The 17,726-nt window shown below is 44.0% G+C and overlaps 1 protein-coding gene across 1 annotated transcript; it reads right to left on the reverse strand.

The window, feature by feature from the left end:
- Nucleotides 1-485: 485 nt before the first annotated feature.
- Nucleotides 486-1,763, reverse strand: LOC141247981 (protein FAM200C-like). The gene has a single exon (XM_073669311.1). It carries the CDS (start codon nucleotides 1,761-1,763, stop codon nucleotides 486-488), a length of 1,278 nt encoding a protein of 425 aa, XP_073525412.1.
- Between the last annotated feature and the right edge of the window lie 15,963 nt (nucleotides 1,764-17,726).

The raw sequence follows: 17,726 nt of genomic DNA on the forward strand, positions 1-17,726 counted from the left end.
GTGGCTTCACCTTGGCAAGTGCTACTCTCATGTCATTTTCACAGCAACGTCTGTTCCTTTTCTTTGTTTTTATGTCCAGCATCCTCGAAAAGGATTGTTTGCAGAGATATGTTGTAACAAATGGTATAAAAAATTCCAGGGCTTTCTTAGCAATAATTGGGTACTTTTCCAACTGTCGACACCAAAACGTTGAGAGTGTTGTTGTTCTGAAGAGTTGCTGTTGAACCTGGCTCTGCTGAATTTCAATGATTTCGTCGAGGTATTCAGAATTGACATCTGCTGTCTCAACAGCAAACGTGAACGGCTGTCTCACCCATGCTGGATATGACTCTCTTGTAGGGAAATATCCGTCGAGAGACTTTGCAAGCTCATGTAACTGCGTGGCAATTGTTTGCTTCAGTTCCATGGATACAGAAATGTCTCCGATTCCAGACACATCTTCGATCTTACTTACACAGTCATCCAGAAGGGGAAAGTTTGCGAAGTTATTGTTCTCTGTTCGTCATTTCCATAACGGTAGTTTGTTTTTGAAAAGCCTTCAGGTTTTCTTCTGCTTCCATGATGTTGACTCCACCACCCTGCATCTGCTGATTGAGATTATTTAGAGCTGCAAATATATCAGCCATGTACGCTAAAATGAAAATGAACTCAGGATTTTTGAAGCAATCTGCATGACAATGTTGGTGCTCTTGCAAAAACAGGGCTAATTCCACACGCATGGCAAAAACACGATTCAGCACCTGTCCCCGGGATAACCACCGAACATTAGAATGGTACAGGAGTACCTCGAATTCAGAGCCTATTTCTTTACACAGCTCACTGAAGATGCGGTGCCTCAGAGCACTATTTCGCACATAGTTCACACATTCCACTACAGTTTTTAATACTTCTGCCATTTTTGGAGGCAAGGTTTTTGTTGCCAATGCATGCCTGTGCAGAATACAATGCGTAACAATGATGTGTGGTGCATCGGCTTTTACTAGCGCACCAAAACCAGACTTTCTTCTCAGCATGACTGGAGCTCCGTCCGTACAAACTGCAGAAACCATATCCCATGAAAGATTGTTGTCTCTGAGGAAGTCATCCACAAGCTTCTTCACACCGGCTGCCTTAGTTGTTGTTGTAAGAGGCTTACAAAATAAAAACTCTTCTTTTATCATGTTGTCTTTCACATAGCGCACGAAAACAGCAAGCTGGCTTAGATTAGAAATGTCTGTGGTCTCGTCGAGTTGAAGGCTGAATTTTGCCGGACTTGAAATTAGATCTGCGACTACTTGAGCCAAGATGTCTTTACTCATGCACTCTATTCTGTCACTGATGGTGTCATTTGAAAGAGGAATTTGGGATAATTTACCTCCGGCCGCTGTTCCGAGTATCAGATTCGCCATCTTTAACGCTGCTGGTTTTATCAGTGTTTCACCGATGGTGTGCGGCTTGCCCTGCTTTGCGATCAGGTAAGCAACTTCGTACGATGCGGTGAGGATCGGTTTGTTCACGGGTACAAATCCAAGAGCAGGCAGAGTGGCCCTTTCATCGAATCTGGCTCTTTTCACCTTGAATTCAGCAAGTGTTGTGTTCTTGTATTCCCCATCTCCGTGCAGCTTCAAGAAGTGTTCCTTCAGTTTTGCCAGTGCGAGACTAGAGTTGCTCAACTTGGCATTGCAAATCATGCAGATAGGACTCTGACTCCCATCACGTTCCGAGATACATGTGAATCCATGTTGTACATATTCGTCCGACCACTTTCTTTTTTTGCTCGACATAGTTAGTATGGATTACTGAGCACACTAAATTCCCCGCAGCACTGATTGGCCAATTAATGTAACGTGATCATCTGCAGCAAGTGATGGCCAAGCGGGGTGTGTCATCAGGAATTTACTCAATGAGTCGGGTGTGTCTTGACCTCCGTGGCGGAGGCTCCGCCGAACCCCTGAGACCGACTCACCGAACCCCTAGGGTTCGATAGAACCCCGGTTAAGAACCACTGCTTTAGATTAAAATTTCCTCTGTCTCTTCGTGTCCCTAATGTGTTCCACAGATCCCTGTTAAAAGAATTCGTCCCTTTGGTGTTTTCTGTCTTGTCCCCGTCTCATTCAGTTCTGTTGGTGGAGGTTTAGAATACAAGGTGCAGATGATCGTGGGTCAAAAATTCCTTCCAATATCTTGTTTATTGGAGGGGATATGGACCCGAGGAGAGATCCTGTGTTCTGGCTCATTCTGCGAAGGTTGATCATTTGGTCAGGGCCTTCCATCTTAGGTTTTCTGGGAAACCTGGGGAACGGTGGCCCCCCAGAAGAGAGAGTACTGTCACAATTCCACCGCTCAGTGTGTCTTGGATGCAGTGACAGTTTTGCTGCCCTATGGAATCAGGGTCGTGCTGAGCTGTCAGTTTGGTGAATGAGACCTCAGTCGTCCAATCTAGTGCAGGGGTATGCATGCTGAGCTGTCGGTATTTTGATTGACAGCTTAGCCATCCAATCTGAGACTGAGAGGTGCTGAGCTTCCTTCAGGTGTTCCCTGTTCTGAGTGGTTACTCAGCTACTTAGCTAAGCTGTCAGTCACAGATTACTGCTAGTCGTAGCTTTCAGCTCAGTGGTGTGTTTGCTCTGTGCTCTGATCTCTGATATTTTGATGTTTGTTGCGGGACCTTGGATTTGTCTTTTGACTACCGGTTTGTATAATCCCTTTTGCCTTGATCCACTCTGACCTTTGAATTCTGACCCCAGACTATGACCTGATTACACCTTTGTCTCTTCCCTCTGTTTATGACGTACCCTCCTGGTTCTTGACCTTGGACTCCTTGCCTTCCCTGACTCACGTCTTGTCCGTGAGAAGTGACTCAGCATCACAGGTTCATGTTGTTTTAAGCAATAAAACTGGCTGCCAGCTACTAAATCATACATGTTGAACTGTCACTTTTAGTCCTAAATTGTGATCCACTGCCATTGCCAGAAGATGGCCTTCCTGCTACCAGAGCTCATCTCAACATTTGGACTTCATTTTAGAGTCATACACCTCCCACCTAATCCAAAGTGTAATGCACCTAATATCATGTGGTTTCGCATCACAGTATTCAGATTTTCCAGGTACATACGGTATATTTTTTTTACAATTGAGTTTCATTAAAAATTTTGCACCTTTAACCTTTTCTGGCCTCTGTCTTACACTTTCTATAGTTGGCTTCAGAATGAGTTAACTTAGAGACCGTCAGGTAAAACTGCTATGACAGTTTGAAGGGGAGTTTGTAGCTTTTATCTGTCTTTTTCTGAGATCCTCCCAGCAGATTAATCATCACATACCACATTAAAGTTGACTGTGCCAGGAAACAAAGAGTCTGTAAAATTCAAAAATTACTTTTAGCCCCAAATGCATGCATTTAAAGAGGACCTGTTACAGGTCAAAAATGTCCATCTTTTTGTTCTTATTTTAATCACGCTGCTCCCGAATAATCCATTTTTATTTTTAAATTCACTATGTGATTCCAGAGATATGAGCCTTTTTATTCAGTGCTAATTGTTATGTTCCTTACTAATGGGGTGTGACTCACAGGATTTTCTGGGGGCATGTATTTAAGCTCCTCTGCATTATTATCCTATGAGCCACTCCGCCTTGTAAAAAACGTAAAAATCAAAATGACCTTAAAAGAAAAGAAATTGGAATGCAAAAGGGAGCAGCATGAAAAAAATAAGAGCAGAAAATATTCACTTTTGATGAGATGACAGGTTTTGTTTTGTGTTTTTTTTCTTTAATGATAAGTACAAGTTGACATGCTCTGCAGATTGCTGGTGGTCCAGGTCCGGATATCCCCACTGATTTCTCCAGGATCTGCACTGAAACACACGGCTTGTTAGGCAGAAGCAATCATATTCAGAATCTGGGTGGACACAGCATCTTAAGGGCTCCCTCAATAATCTTTTAGCCTGTATACAGAAAGGAAAATGAGCACATAGAGAGCGATTCATCAAGACTGGCTTACTGCATGCTCGTGTAATGCAAGTCTTGTTGGAGCAGAAGGTGGCAATTTTATTAAGAGGCAGAGACCACTTAATGAATTCTGTATATCTTCTGAGTGACATGCGCATCCATACACTGGACCAGAAATGCCACTCCAGTCAGAGACTAGACTTGTATTTTTGGCATGCAAAACGCAGTCACTTTATGGGTGAGCATGGCCATGTCCTGTCACCCTCATAGCTCCACCCATTTCAGAGGAGCTGATTCAAACTTGTGTGGAAACACCAAATGTTGCAAAATTATTGCACAACTCACTGGTGCCCAAAAATTTTGCAACATTTCAAACCTTTTACACCAGTTTCCTGGCATAAAAGCTTTGATGAAATGGCCCCATTGACTTTCTTTTCAGCCCATACACTGCTCTCTTTGTGTGCTTAAACAGAGGTGGAGAGCTTTTGCCTGACAAGGTGTGTGTTTCATTGTGTTCTTGAGTGATTGGAAAAGGCCCCAGGACCCCCACTGATTTGCAGAAAACATCAGCTACTACCAATTATTTAAATTCAAATTATTGGGTAGGTACTCTTTGTACCTTTAACAAAAAACAAACTTGTAAAAAACTCTAAAAGTTGAACCATTTGGCTTCTACAGCCTCTGTCTCACAATAGCGGACTGCAAAATGACTGCATTAACAATCAAATATATCAATGAGCTTATCTGACGATCTTTTGCGACCAGATGTACAGTGGCGACCAAAAGTTTTGCTGTTTTTTTTAAAAACTGTGATTGATTACTTCTGTCTGGTTGTTGTGATGCAATTTTCCTGGTGATTTTAGTAAACCAGAAGCAAATGGTTGTCAGCTGTAAGGACGAAGATTGTGTTTGCCATTGTTTTATCCCTTTATGTGTTAGTTTTTAACATTTGCTGGGCCAAATTTTTTGCATATTTTGGCATGGGTAGTCAAATTTTGCCTAAAATTCTTTATTTTATTTTGGGGCTACTGTTCTACATCTGAAATTGGCCGTCTGCATAGAATTGATGGAAATATGAATGCTACCATGTACAAGGATTACAAGGCTATACTAGAGAATGTAATGATGCCAGATGGTACAGCCAAAGTAGGCAGGGGACTGAAATTCCAGCAAGACAATGATCCCAAGCACACATCCAATTTAGTCAAAAATTGGTTAGCAAAGAAAAATGTCCGCCTGTTGCAATGGCCAAGCCAATCACCTGAATTACACCCTTATTACCACCTTTGGGATGAGTTAGGGCAACGAGTTGGGGCCCGTACCCATAGCAATAAAGATAAATTGTTTGCAGATTTGCAAATGGAATGGAGCAAGATCCCTCAAGATGTCTTGAATACCCCTAGTGGCTTCAGTGCCCCGTCAGGGTGGTGCAGTAATCAAAGCAAGAGGTTAAGCTACAAAATACTAAGTTATGGCATTGTAAACAATGAATTACCATCTATGTTGTGATAAATAAATAGGATATGCAAAACTGTTGGCAGTTAATTTTCTTTAATTAAATGACCACACCTGTATTCAAAAGCATTTTGGTTAAAATTAAGGACTTACATGATGACAACTTCATGCACTTTCAATTCATCACCAGAAAAAATGGCATCACAACAACCAGACAGACTTAATCACACTTTAAAAAAAATGCAAAACTTCTGGTCGCCACTGTATTTACCTATGTCAGCTCCAGGGTTGGACTCTGCTCCCTCCCAAGTTGCCCATCCCATTGAACTCCTGTGACATAATCACCATAGACCTATTAAGGCTGTCTCAGACAGTTGTGTGTCTGAGCATTCTGTAAGCCTTTTGGTCATTTACCATGTTCTTTTTAGTTTATCTCACTATTCAGTTCTCCCAGATGCCAGTCATCTCTTAAGCAAACTCCTGTTTGTTCCTCTATCTGCAATTATTTCCTGGCTCAGACCTGCCGATTAACCCTTCGTTTGCTGTATGCTATTTAATTCTTCTCTGGTGTTGTTCACACTACAAACCCTATTGCAACAGTGCGTATCTTCTTTACAAGCAAGTTTTCAGTTTGCCTGTTCATCACTGCTGCCTTTATCACTGCCAAGAACCATCTGTCTACTAATAGCATATGACACTGTCTTTAACCATTAATTTTCTGCAAACTGTAGACTGACTATGTCTACAATCCGTGTGTGTGGCTACTCTTCTGGCTCTGTGTCTTCTGGTTTTCCTGTTCTGTTTGTCTGCCAGTTCTGGTCCTCGCTGATCCACATGCCATCTGCAAAGTCCATTGCCTTTGGTCTGTGTTGCTTTCTCTGATCTATGGCTTGTAGAATCCACCTCACGAGGTGAGCCCATAACACTCGCTAAAAACTGAAATTCAATTTGGTCAATATTCAGCTTACAAGATCAGACTGATAATAATCTTTAGGCTATGTGCACAGGGTTTTTTAAGATGGTCAAAAATGAAAAGTTTTCAGAAAATCTCTGGAGAGTTTTTGGAGAAGTTTTTAATTTTCTGATGGAGTTCTAAAGAATTTTTTAAGCAGTTTTGCAAATTTTTTTTCTTTTCCTGAATTTTTTTTTGCAGCCTTCTGATTTGGACAGTGCCTAGTTTGGAGTGTTTTCCATCAGCTGATGCTTCAAAGAAGTGGCATGCACTTTCTTTCACCCACCAGGCATTTTTATAAATCTTAATTGAAAGAAAAGCACTCAAAAAAACTGAACATATGACCAGCAAGTCGATTACAAATAGAAATAAATGGGAAAAGTTTTTCAAGTGTTTTTTGTGATTTTTCAGGTGTTCTTCAGAGTAGACTAGCTCCAAAACACTTCTGCAAAAAACTCAGCGTACATGCACCTTTAAAGCTTTAATGAACTTTAAAGGGAACCATTCGCCTGCAATACATTATTTACCTGCAGATATAGGTTGAAATGTTACAATGCTGTCCGGCTGCCCCACTGAAACTGCAGCTATAGGGAGAAAATGAAATTATTTCCTCCCGGTAGCAGCCAGTTTTCAGCCATGGGTGTGTTCACGGAGAGGTTATAGTCTCTGCTCCCAGCACCACTCACTATACTATAAACGCGTCCAATCACTAGTTGGCTCTGCAGCACATCTGAGCAGAGTGAGCTATCATAATGCCGGGGCGTGTTTACATTATAGTGAGCGGTGCTGGGAGCAGAGACTGAAGCCGCTCAGTGCACACTCTCATGACTGAAAGCCGGCGACTACCATAAGGAAATAAGTTCATTTTCTCCAAGTAGCCACATTTTCAGTAATTCGGCCAGGTAGCTTTGTAATGCTATTTACCTGCAGATTAACCCTATATCTGTAGGTCTCAGATAACTCCCTTTTTGACCCTTTAGGCTGCGTGCCCACTATGCGTTTTTCAAGCGTTTTTGCCGCAGAATTTCCGCAGCAAAAACGCTTAAAAAACGCTTGGTAATACGTGCCCCATGGTCCCCAATGATAATCCGCATGTCCTGTGCACATGCTGCGGAAACTTCGGCTGCAGATTATCATTGCGGAAAAATACGCAGCATGTCCATTAATTTTGCGGACACGCAGCGTAATCGCCGCCATTGACTTGCATTGGACCGTGTGACATCCGCATCACTGCATCTGCACATGCGGATATCACACGGTTCAATGTGCGGATGGTACCCAGGTCTGGAGAAGAAGAGACTCTCATCCAGACCTGGGTACCAAAGAACCTGTTAAAAAAAAGAATTTAAAATAAAAAATAAAGATTATACTTACCTTCTGATGTCCTCCCGGTGTTTTCTCCCCTCCCTCTGGTCTGCTGTATGGGTCGCAGTGTTGTGAAGGACCTGCCATGACGTCATGTGACCTGACACATGGCTCAATGACGTCACCGCAGGTCCTTCACAACACCGCGAGCTGCCCAAGACACCAGACGGAGCGGAGAAAACAGCGGGAGGACATCGGAAGGTAAGTAGAATCTTTATTTTTTACCATTCTTCTTCTCTTTTTTTTTTTTTAACTAACTTGGTCACACTACTATAAATCCATGCCGGTTGCATGGATTTATATAGTGTGAACAAGTTGTCAAGCACTTTTCCAAGTGATGCTAAAATCGCTTGGAAAAGCGCTTGATAATCCGCATGCAGAAATGCATGCAAAAACGCTTGACAAACGCTTCTACCTGGCAGGAAAAACGCATGTAAAATCCGCATGCGTTTTTCCTGCCAGGGAAAAGCGGAAAAAATCTGCAGCATTTCTGCTGGGCACATAGCCTTAGGCTGTGTGCCCACGTAGCGTTTTTCAAGCGTATATGCTGCGGAATTTCCGCAGCGTAAACGCTTGAAAAACGCATGTATATCCGCACCCCATGGTCCCCAATGGCATTCCGCAATGTCAATGCCCATGCTGCGGATTTTTCCGCAGCGTATATGTTGCGGTCAAAAATCCGCAGCATGTTCATTAATTTTGCGGAAGCGCTGCGGAATCAATGTGCGGGTGGTACCCAAGTCTGGATGAGAGGAGACTCTCATCCAGACCTGGGTACCAAAGAACCTGTAAAAAAAAGAATAAAATAAAGTTTATACTTATCTTCTGATGTTTTCCCTCCGTCGCGCTGTTGTCTGAAGGACCTGCCACGTCATTGAGTCATGTGACCCACCACATGACTCAATGACGTCACCGCAGGTCCTGCACACAACAGCGTGAGCCGCTCAAGCCTCCGGACGGGGCAGAGAATGCATCAGAAGGTGAGTATAAAGTTTATTTTTTTATTTTTTACCATTCTGAACAAGTTGTCAAGCACTTTTCCAAGTGATGCTTGGAGAAGTGCTTGATAACCCGCATGCGGAAATGCATGCAAAGACGCCTCACAAACGCTTCTACCTGGCGGGAAAACCGCATGTAATATCCGCATGCGATTTTCCCGCCAGGGAGAAGCGTAAAAAATATGCTTCAGGTCCGCAACGTGGGCACATAGCCTTACAATCTGGTTTCCACTCCTTACACTCTACAAAAACTGCCCTTACTAAAGTCTCTAATGACCTACTAACAAATAAATCTAATGACCACTACTCCCTGCTGATTCTCTTGGATCTCTCTGCAGCATTCGACACTGTGGATCACCAGTTCTTCCTCCCTATGCTCCGCTCTATCGGTCTCAATGATACCGCTCTCCTGGTTCTCCTCCTACCTTTCTGACCACTCTTTTACTGTAACATTTGTTGTCTCCTCTTCCCCTTACTGTTGGGGTTCCTCAGGGTTCAGTCCTAAGCCCCCTTCCTCTTCTCTCTATACACCACTCCTATTCGTACTGAAAACCAAATTTGCTGTTGGTTTGCCCATCTCTATGCTGATAACTCCCACTTATACAGTTCTTCACCTGACATCACCCCTGAATTACAAGAAAATACCAGTGATTGTCTGTTCGCTGTCTCTATCATTGTGTCTTCCCATAACTCACAAGCAGCTTGCCCTCTGTCTTTACATTATATTTGACTCAGATGTTTCCTTCACTCCCTATATCCGATTACTCACTCAAGTCACTCGCACCTCAAAAACATCTCTAGAATTCGACCTCTTCTTAACTTTGTCTCTGCAAAAGCTCTTACTGTTGCTCTTATTCATTCTCGTCTGGACTATTGCAACTCTCTACTAATCCATCTCGCTCTTTCTAAACTCTCCCTCTCCAATCCATCCTGAATCCAGCAGCCTGGATCATATTTTTGTCAAACTGCTACACCCATGCCTCCACCATCTGCCAGTAATTTCACTGGTTGCTCATCCGCTACAGAATACAATACAAATTTATTACTCTCACCCACAAAGCCCTCTACAGTTCTGCACCACCCTACATCTCCTCCCTCCTCTCTACCACCCTACCTATGCCTTCTGTTCTGCTAACAGCCTAACACCAACATCTTCAATAATGCAAACCTTCCATTCCCGTCTCCAAGACTTCTCGAGTGCTGCACCAATTCTCTGAAATGCACTACTCAAGGCATTTTGATTAATTCCCAATGCCCTAAAACGCATTTCTTTAGACTGGTCTATCACCTCACCTCATTTATCTAACTATTCCCTTTTTGCGTTCCAAAATTTTCCTCAGAATCGGATCTCTCATATCATCTATTTACACATCCTCCAGTCACTTAATAGGATTTTGTACTTATACAGACACTGGCTGGTGATCATACAATAAAAGCACATTTTACCATTTACCTTTCGTAGCTCCACTATTTCCTTAGAAATGTAAGCTTGTCATCAGGGCCCTCACTCTCTTGGTATCTGAATTATGCGTAACTCTGTAATATATTGTCTTTACAAGTATCCACTGTAATGTAAAGTGCTGTGGAATATATTATGTAAATATAATTTTCCAAGGTTACAGGTTACCAGTCAGCTTTTCTGAAATAAGTATTATTTCCTCTGCTAGTCCTCTGCTAGTCCTCCTGGAAATATATGGTTAAATTGATAACTGGGTGCTACCATTTCGACAATGCCAGTACTTACTAAAACTGATGTGTCAGGAGAGCTGACAGGTTCTCTTTAAATTGCAGAGATATTTTTGCATTTCTCTTTTGGACCATCAGAGGAATTAAAAGGAATTTGAAATGTATCACTTGCAAACTTTAACATAAATATACTGCAGCATGCACCAAAATGTGACATTTTATTTGCCAAAACTTGTAAGAGCTGGTAATAAAGTCTCCTTTTCTACATTAGGGCTTGTGGTTTGGACTTGCATTCAGTGGTCACTGTCTCGCTCTGCATCATGGACATGAAATTACTAATATGAAAAGGTAATTTCAAGTCTCAGAGTAACAGAAAAGTCTGGGAGTACAAACTAATGACAAACTTTGACACATTCAAGAATGAATGTGTCACATGGATTCATGTCTTTCTATATCAACTAAGGAATGTGCTCCTCAGACCTGTGGGGTCATCAAAGCCCCGGACCAGACTTCAATCACAGGACAATAAAACTTTCACACTCCTCATCTATGAACTATTTAAATATTTACGGCCACAACTGTTTATCCCTCTCCCATACTCATAGTTCTGCTTTATGTCACTTGTCTCATCTATTGCATTATTTCTGTGTCTTATTGTGTATAAATATGTGACTCAGATTTTGTGATATACTATGCCTGATGAAGAGACCTAAGTAGTCTCGAAAGCTTGCAATTTGTGACCATCTTTTCAGTTAGCCATTAAAAGGCATCAACCACTGAGGACTCTCAAATCAAAATATTTTTCTGTATCGCTCGGTACACTTTTGTGTATAATGAAAGAGATTATGCAAGTTTTTCACTATTTGCACAACACCCCATAAATAACAGTCTTATCATCTACCTCCTGATTGGTTTATAGTTATCATTCACTTATTAATAGCCAACTAATATTATGGAATGAATAAGCTTCTATTTGCACTAATTTCACGCCTTGCTATTTATATGTCACACATGACAGTATAATATCATACAGTCCTGGAATTAAGAATGTTTGGCCGTTGCTGACATAAGGACCACATTCAGCTGCTATTTTGCCATTCTGGAGGTCTGACACTAGATTATATACACTACCGTTCAAAAGTTTGGGGTCACCCAGACAATTTTGTGTTTTCCATGAAAACTCATACTTTTATTTATCAAATGAGTTGCAAAATGAATAGAAAATATAGTCCAGACATTGATAAGGTTAGAAATAATGATTTTTATGTGAAAGAAAAATTTTCTCCTTCAAACTTTGCTTTTGTCAAAAAATGCTCCCTTTGCAGCAATTCCAGCATTGCAGACCTTTGGCATTCTAGCTGTTAATTTGCTGAGGTAATCTTGAGAAAGCCCCTCCCACAAGTTGGATTGGCTTGATGGGCACTTTTTGCGTACCATACGGTCAAGCTGCTCCCACAACAGCTCAATGGGGTTGAGATCTGGTGATTGCGCAGGCCACTCCACTACAGATAGAATTCTAGCTGCCTGCTTCTTCCCTAAATAGTTCATGCATAATTTGGAGGTGTGCTTTGGGTCATTGTCCTGTTGTAGGGTGAAATTGGCTCCAATCAAGCGCTATCCACAGGGTATGGCATGGCGTTGCAAAATGGAGTGATAGCCTTCCTTATTCAAAATTCCATTTACCTTGTACAAATCTCCCACTTTACCAGCACCAAAGCAACCCCAGACTATCACATTACCTCCACCATGCTTGACAGATGGCGTCAGGCACTCTTCCAGCATCTTTTCAGATGTTCTGCGTCTCACAAATGTTCTTCTGTGTGATCCAAGCACCTCAAACTTTGATTCGTCTGTCCATAAAACTTTTTTCCAATCTTCCTCTGTCCAATATCTGTGTTCTTTTGCCCATATTAATCTATTCCTTTCATTAGCCAGTCTCAGATATGGCTTTTTCTTTGCCACTTTGGCCTGAAGGCCAGCATTCCGGAGTCGCCTCTTCACTGTAGACGTTGACACTGGCGTTTTGCCTCTACTATTTAATGAAGCTGCCAGTTGAGGAGCTGTGAGGCGTCAATTTCTCAAACTAGAAACTCTAATATACTTGTCTTGTTGCTCAGTTGTGCAGCGGGACATCCCACTTCTCTTTCTACTCTGGTTAGAGCCTGTTTGTGCTCTCCTCTGAAGGGAGTAGTACACACCGCTGTAGGAAATCTTCAGTTTCTTGGCAATTTCTCTCATGGAATAGCCTTCATTTCTAAGAACAAGAATAGACTGTTGAGTTTCACATGAAAGTTCTCTTTTTCTGGCCATTTTGAGAGTTTCATAGAACAAACAAATGTAATGCTCCAGATTCTCAGCTAGCTCAAAGGAAGGTCAATTTTATAGCTTCTCAAATCAGCCAAACCGTTTTCAGCTGGGCTATCATACTTGTGCAAGGGTTGTCTAAACATCCATTAGCCTTCTTACCCAGTTAGCAAACACAATGTACCATTAAAACACTGGAGCATAGGCGGATTATAATGAGGGCAATCCGGGCGACCGCCCGGGGCCCCGAGCTGGCAGGGGGCCCGCGGCTCCAGGCGGGGTGTCTAATGCCGGATTGCCCTCATTATATGTACGGGCCGCCGGGGCACAAAGCGGTAGCAGTGGCAGGAGGGGGGGGGCCCGGACCGCTCCCCCAGCAGCGGCCGCCGCTACTTCTTCATCGGCCGGGCCAGCACTGCAGCAGTTAACTTCCCTGTGCTGGCCCGGCCGTGTCACTGCTAGGAGACACGGCACTGTGCGCGGCTGTGTCTCCTAGCTGTGACGTCACGCAGTGCGCCCCGGCCTGCAGTGCTGCACCGGAAAAGAGAGCAGGCAGGAGGAATGGAGCCGGGGGATGGTGAGTGTGTGTGTATGTGTGTGTGTGTGTGGGCAGATGTGTGTGTGGGCAGGTGTGTGTGTGTTTGTGGGCAGGTGTCTGTGTGGGCAGGTGTGTGTGGGCAGGTGTGTGTGTGTGTGTGTGGGCAGGTGTGTGTGTATATGTGTGTGTGTGTATATGTGTGTGTGTGGGCAGGTGTGTGTGTGGGCAGGTGTGTGTGTGTTTGTGGGCAGGTGTCTGTGTGGGCAGGTGTGTATGTGTGTATATGTGTGGGCAGGTGTGTGTGTGTGGGGGCAGGTGTGTGTGTGTGTGTGGGCAGGTGTGTGTGTTTGTGGGCAGGCGTGTGTGTGGGCAGGTGTGTGTGTGTGTATATGTGTGTGTGTGGGCAGGTGTGTTTGTGGGCAGGTGTGTGTGTGTGTATATGTGTGTGTGTGTTTGTGTGTGTGTGGGCAGGTGTGTGTGTGTTTGTGGGCAGGTGTCTGTGTGGGCAGGTGTGTGTGTGTGTGTGTGGGCAGGTGTGTGTGGGCAGGTGTGTGTGTGGGCAGGTGTGTGTGTGTGTGGGCAGGTGTGTGTGTATATGTGTGTGTGTGTGTGGGCAGGTGTGTGTGTGTGTGGGCAGGTGTGTGTGTGGGCAGGTGTGTGTGTGTGTGGGCAGGTGTGTGTGTGTGTGTGGGCAGGTGTGTGGGTGTGTGGGCAGGTGTGTGTGGGTGTGGGCAGGTGTGTGGGTGTGTGTGTGTGTGGGCAGGTGTGTGTGTGTGTGTGGGCAGGTGTGTGTGTGTGTGGGCAGGTGTGTGTGTGTGTGTGGGCAGGTGTGTGTGTGGGCAGGTGTGTGTGGGTGTGTGTGTGTGTGGGCGGGTGTGTGTGTGTGTGTGGGCAGGTGTGTGTGTGGGCAGGTGTGTGTGTGGGCAGGTGTGTGTGTGTGCGGGCAGGTGTGTGTGTGTGTGTGGGCAGGTGTGTGTGTATATGTGTGTGTGTGGGCAGGTGTGTGTGTATATGTGTGTGTGTGTATGGGCAGGTGTGTGTGTATATGTGTGTGTGTGTGGGGGGGCAGGTGTGTGTGTGTGTGGGCAGGTGTGTGTGTGTGTGTGGGCAGGTGTGTGTGTGTGTGTGGGCAGGTGTGTGTGTGGGCAGGTGTGTGTGTGTGGGCAGGTGTGTGTGTGTGTGTGTCTGTGTGGGCAGGTGTGTGCATATGTGTGTGTGTGTGTGTGTGTGTGGGCAGGTTAGAAAGTCTTGCCCTGTTGAACACTACACCTGACTTGAGGCCACCCCCTCTTGGTTGTCCAATGTTCTTGCTTCTCTAGGGCTCTTCTCAGATATTCATTATACCAGCTCCCCAGAATACCAAAGCTAGGGTGGGTGACTGCGAGCCCTGGTGGTGGTCATAACTGCGGCCACCCAGGGGCAATACTCCATAACAACAATCCCCTGAGGTGGTGTAGGATGTAAGGACCTATTCACACTACATTCAGCGCTGCATTCAGGTCTTTACACAAGGCTTACAACTGAATCCCTGAAATTCAGGATTGTGCTGTCTGAAATGAGACATCTGAAAGCAGAGCAAATGGAGCCTAAAGATTCAGACTTTAGCCTCGGTTTGCCTTTGTTCAAATCAATGGCTATGTCAAGGCCCATCTGAATGACATTTTTCAGGGATTTAGATAGAAGCCTGGAAAGAGGAGATGAATACATTGCAAAATTCAGTGTGAATAGGCCCTTATATCTGGAGTCTTGATATTGATGCCACATGCATTTTGCTTGTTTTTATCTTAAAAAAAAAATACACTCACACAAATTATACACACACACACTATACATACACACACACTATACATACACACACATTATACACACTATACATACACACACACTATACATACACACACATTATACACACACACACATTATACACACACACACACACTATACATACACACACACAGATGTGTGTGTGGGCAGGTGTGTGTGGGCAGGTGTGTGTGTGTGTGGGTAGGTGTGTGTGGGCAGGTGTGTGTGTGTGTGATTTCTGTTTGTGTGTGTGTGTGTGTGGGCAGATGTCATTGTGTGATGTCTGTTTGTATGTATTTTTGTGTTTCAAATGTGTTTATGCGTGTCTGTATATGTTTGTGTGTGTGTATGACTGCATGCGGCCTCCTGCTGAGTATAGTTGGCGCCGTGAGGCCTCCTGATGTCTCTGGGGGGGCGCCGTGTGGCCTCCCGCTGTGTATAGATGGTTACGTGCGGCCCCCCGCTGTGTATAGATGGCTACGTGCGGCCCCCCGCTGTGTATAGACGGTGCCGTGCGGCCCCCCGCTGTGTATAGATGGCTACGTGCGCCCCCCGCTGTGTATAGATGGCTACGTGCGGCCCCCCGCTGAGTATAGATGTCGCCGTGTGGCCTCCTGCTGTGTATAGATGGCTACGTGCGGTCTCCCGCTGAGTATAGATGGCGCTGTGCGGCCTCCTGCTGTCTCTGGGGGGAGCGCCGTGCGGCATCTATACTCAGCAGGAGGCCGCACGTAGCCATCTATACACGCATACTCAGCAGGAGGCCGCACGTAGCCATCTATACGGTGCCATCTATACACAGCGGGAGGCCGCACGGCGCCATCTATACACAGCGGGAGGCCGCACGGCGCCATCTATACACAGCGGGAAGCCGCACGGCGCCATCTATACACAGCGGGAGTCTCAGTGCTTTGCAACAGCAGTCAATAAATTCTGCTTGACTAATTCTGAGCACCATAAAGTCTGGTTCGCTTCTAACCTGCTGTCTTCATTTTCAGCTTGCTGAATTCTAACTCATTTACTGTCATTCGAGACGATGCCTTTGCTGGTCTCTTTCACCTTGAATACCTGTAAGTGCTCCACTTAATGTCATATTTTTGATTCTGTTCTTCTTCATCTTTTGGCATGTGCAATTGTATGAGCAAGTATTCATATGAATTTATGACCTACTTAAACCTTGGAGGACCTTAAATTTTATTCAATCAAATTTTTTTCCAGTTTAAAACTATGGGACGTATATGAGCCTTGGTCCTCAAAGGGTTTTTAAAGGGGTTGCAAACATAAATACGAAAAAAATAATTCAATTAGTGCTTTTTGTGTTCATTTAATTTTTATTTGAAGTCCATTTTTTTATATACCTTGAAATTAAGCCCTACCCCATGGAATGAAGCCCTACCTACATGACATCTGAGAGCTACATGGATCCCGCTTGTGAGGTGCCTGTCCGTCACTACTATTCAGTTTTAGGGTCTACTCACTAAGCCATATATTCTCTCATGCAAGAGAATAGGGCCAATTATGCTAATGACACTCGGCTCAAACTCTGTCAGAGCTTTAACTGATTGTGATCCGATTCTCTCGCAGCACAGATATGGAGAAGATGGAGAACTTATTTTCTCCATCTTCTCCATAGTCTCTGTGAGTGTTCATCGGACTGCACTTGGATGACATCCGAGTGCAGTCCAATGTTTTACGTGCACCCGTAGACTTGTATGGGTGCACATGGTCCGAATATCGAATGAGATTATTTTCTCATGCCAATAATCGCAGATCTGCACTGTCCCATAGTATAACATAGGGCCGAGTCCTATCCGATAAAACATCACATAGCATTCGGCCGTGTTATACGACAGTGTGAGCGAGCCCTTAGAGTCAAGGAATATTTACATGCAGATGATGATATTACTCTCCAAGTGTATATTTTTTTAGGCGAGTTCATAGTAAATGCTTTGCCTTTTCGACATGTGATCAACTAAAGAACAAGAAAGATTTAGGACCTCCCCTATACAGAAATGGAAAATAGTTTGGAGGACTTGCATGTCCTTTTTTATTTATTATGAGAAAATCATAAAAGATCCCGTTTTTTAACCATGCTGTGACTTTCTGCTGAGGGAGAGGGAGAGAGCTGCCCTATTCAGAGTCTGTAATAAGACCTGCTGACAAAAGTGTTGAAGATACAGTCTAATGTGAATTAACAATGAAAAAAAGTTAATTTCACAAATGGCTTGTATTTTTTTTAATACAAACTTTTTTGTCTTTACAGCTCCTTTAAAGGGAATCTGTCATCAGGTGTTTGCCACCTAATCTGAGAGCAGCATAATGTAGGGTTAGAGGCACTGATTCCAGTAATGTGTCACTTACTGGGCTGCTTAGTGTTGTTTTGATAAAATCATTGATTTGTCAGAAGGTAATTGACTAGTAAGTTCTGTAGGACCCCACCCCCATCACTGATCAGTAGATTTCTGTGTACACTGAGCATGGGCAGAAAGCTGCCAATCAGTGGTGTGGGCGGGGCTATACAGAGCACAGCATTCAGAGAGCTGCTAGATCTGCAGCAGATAAAACGGTGATTTTCTCAAAATGACAACAAGCAGCTGAAAAAGTGACACATCGCTGGAATCAGGGTATCTGCCCCTATATTGTGCTGCTATCAGATGGGGCAGCACAATTAATATTGTGCCAAATTAATTTCCCGTGAACT

Source organism: Phyllobates terribilis, unplaced genomic scaffold (genome assembly GCF_046119375.1).
Source record: "Phyllobates terribilis strain yellow unplaced genomic scaffold, ASM4611937v1 Scaffold_2__4_contigs__length_985480577, whole genome shotgun sequence".
Lineage (NCBI taxonomy): Eukaryota > Metazoa > Chordata > Amphibia > Anura > Dendrobatidae > Phyllobates > Phyllobates terribilis.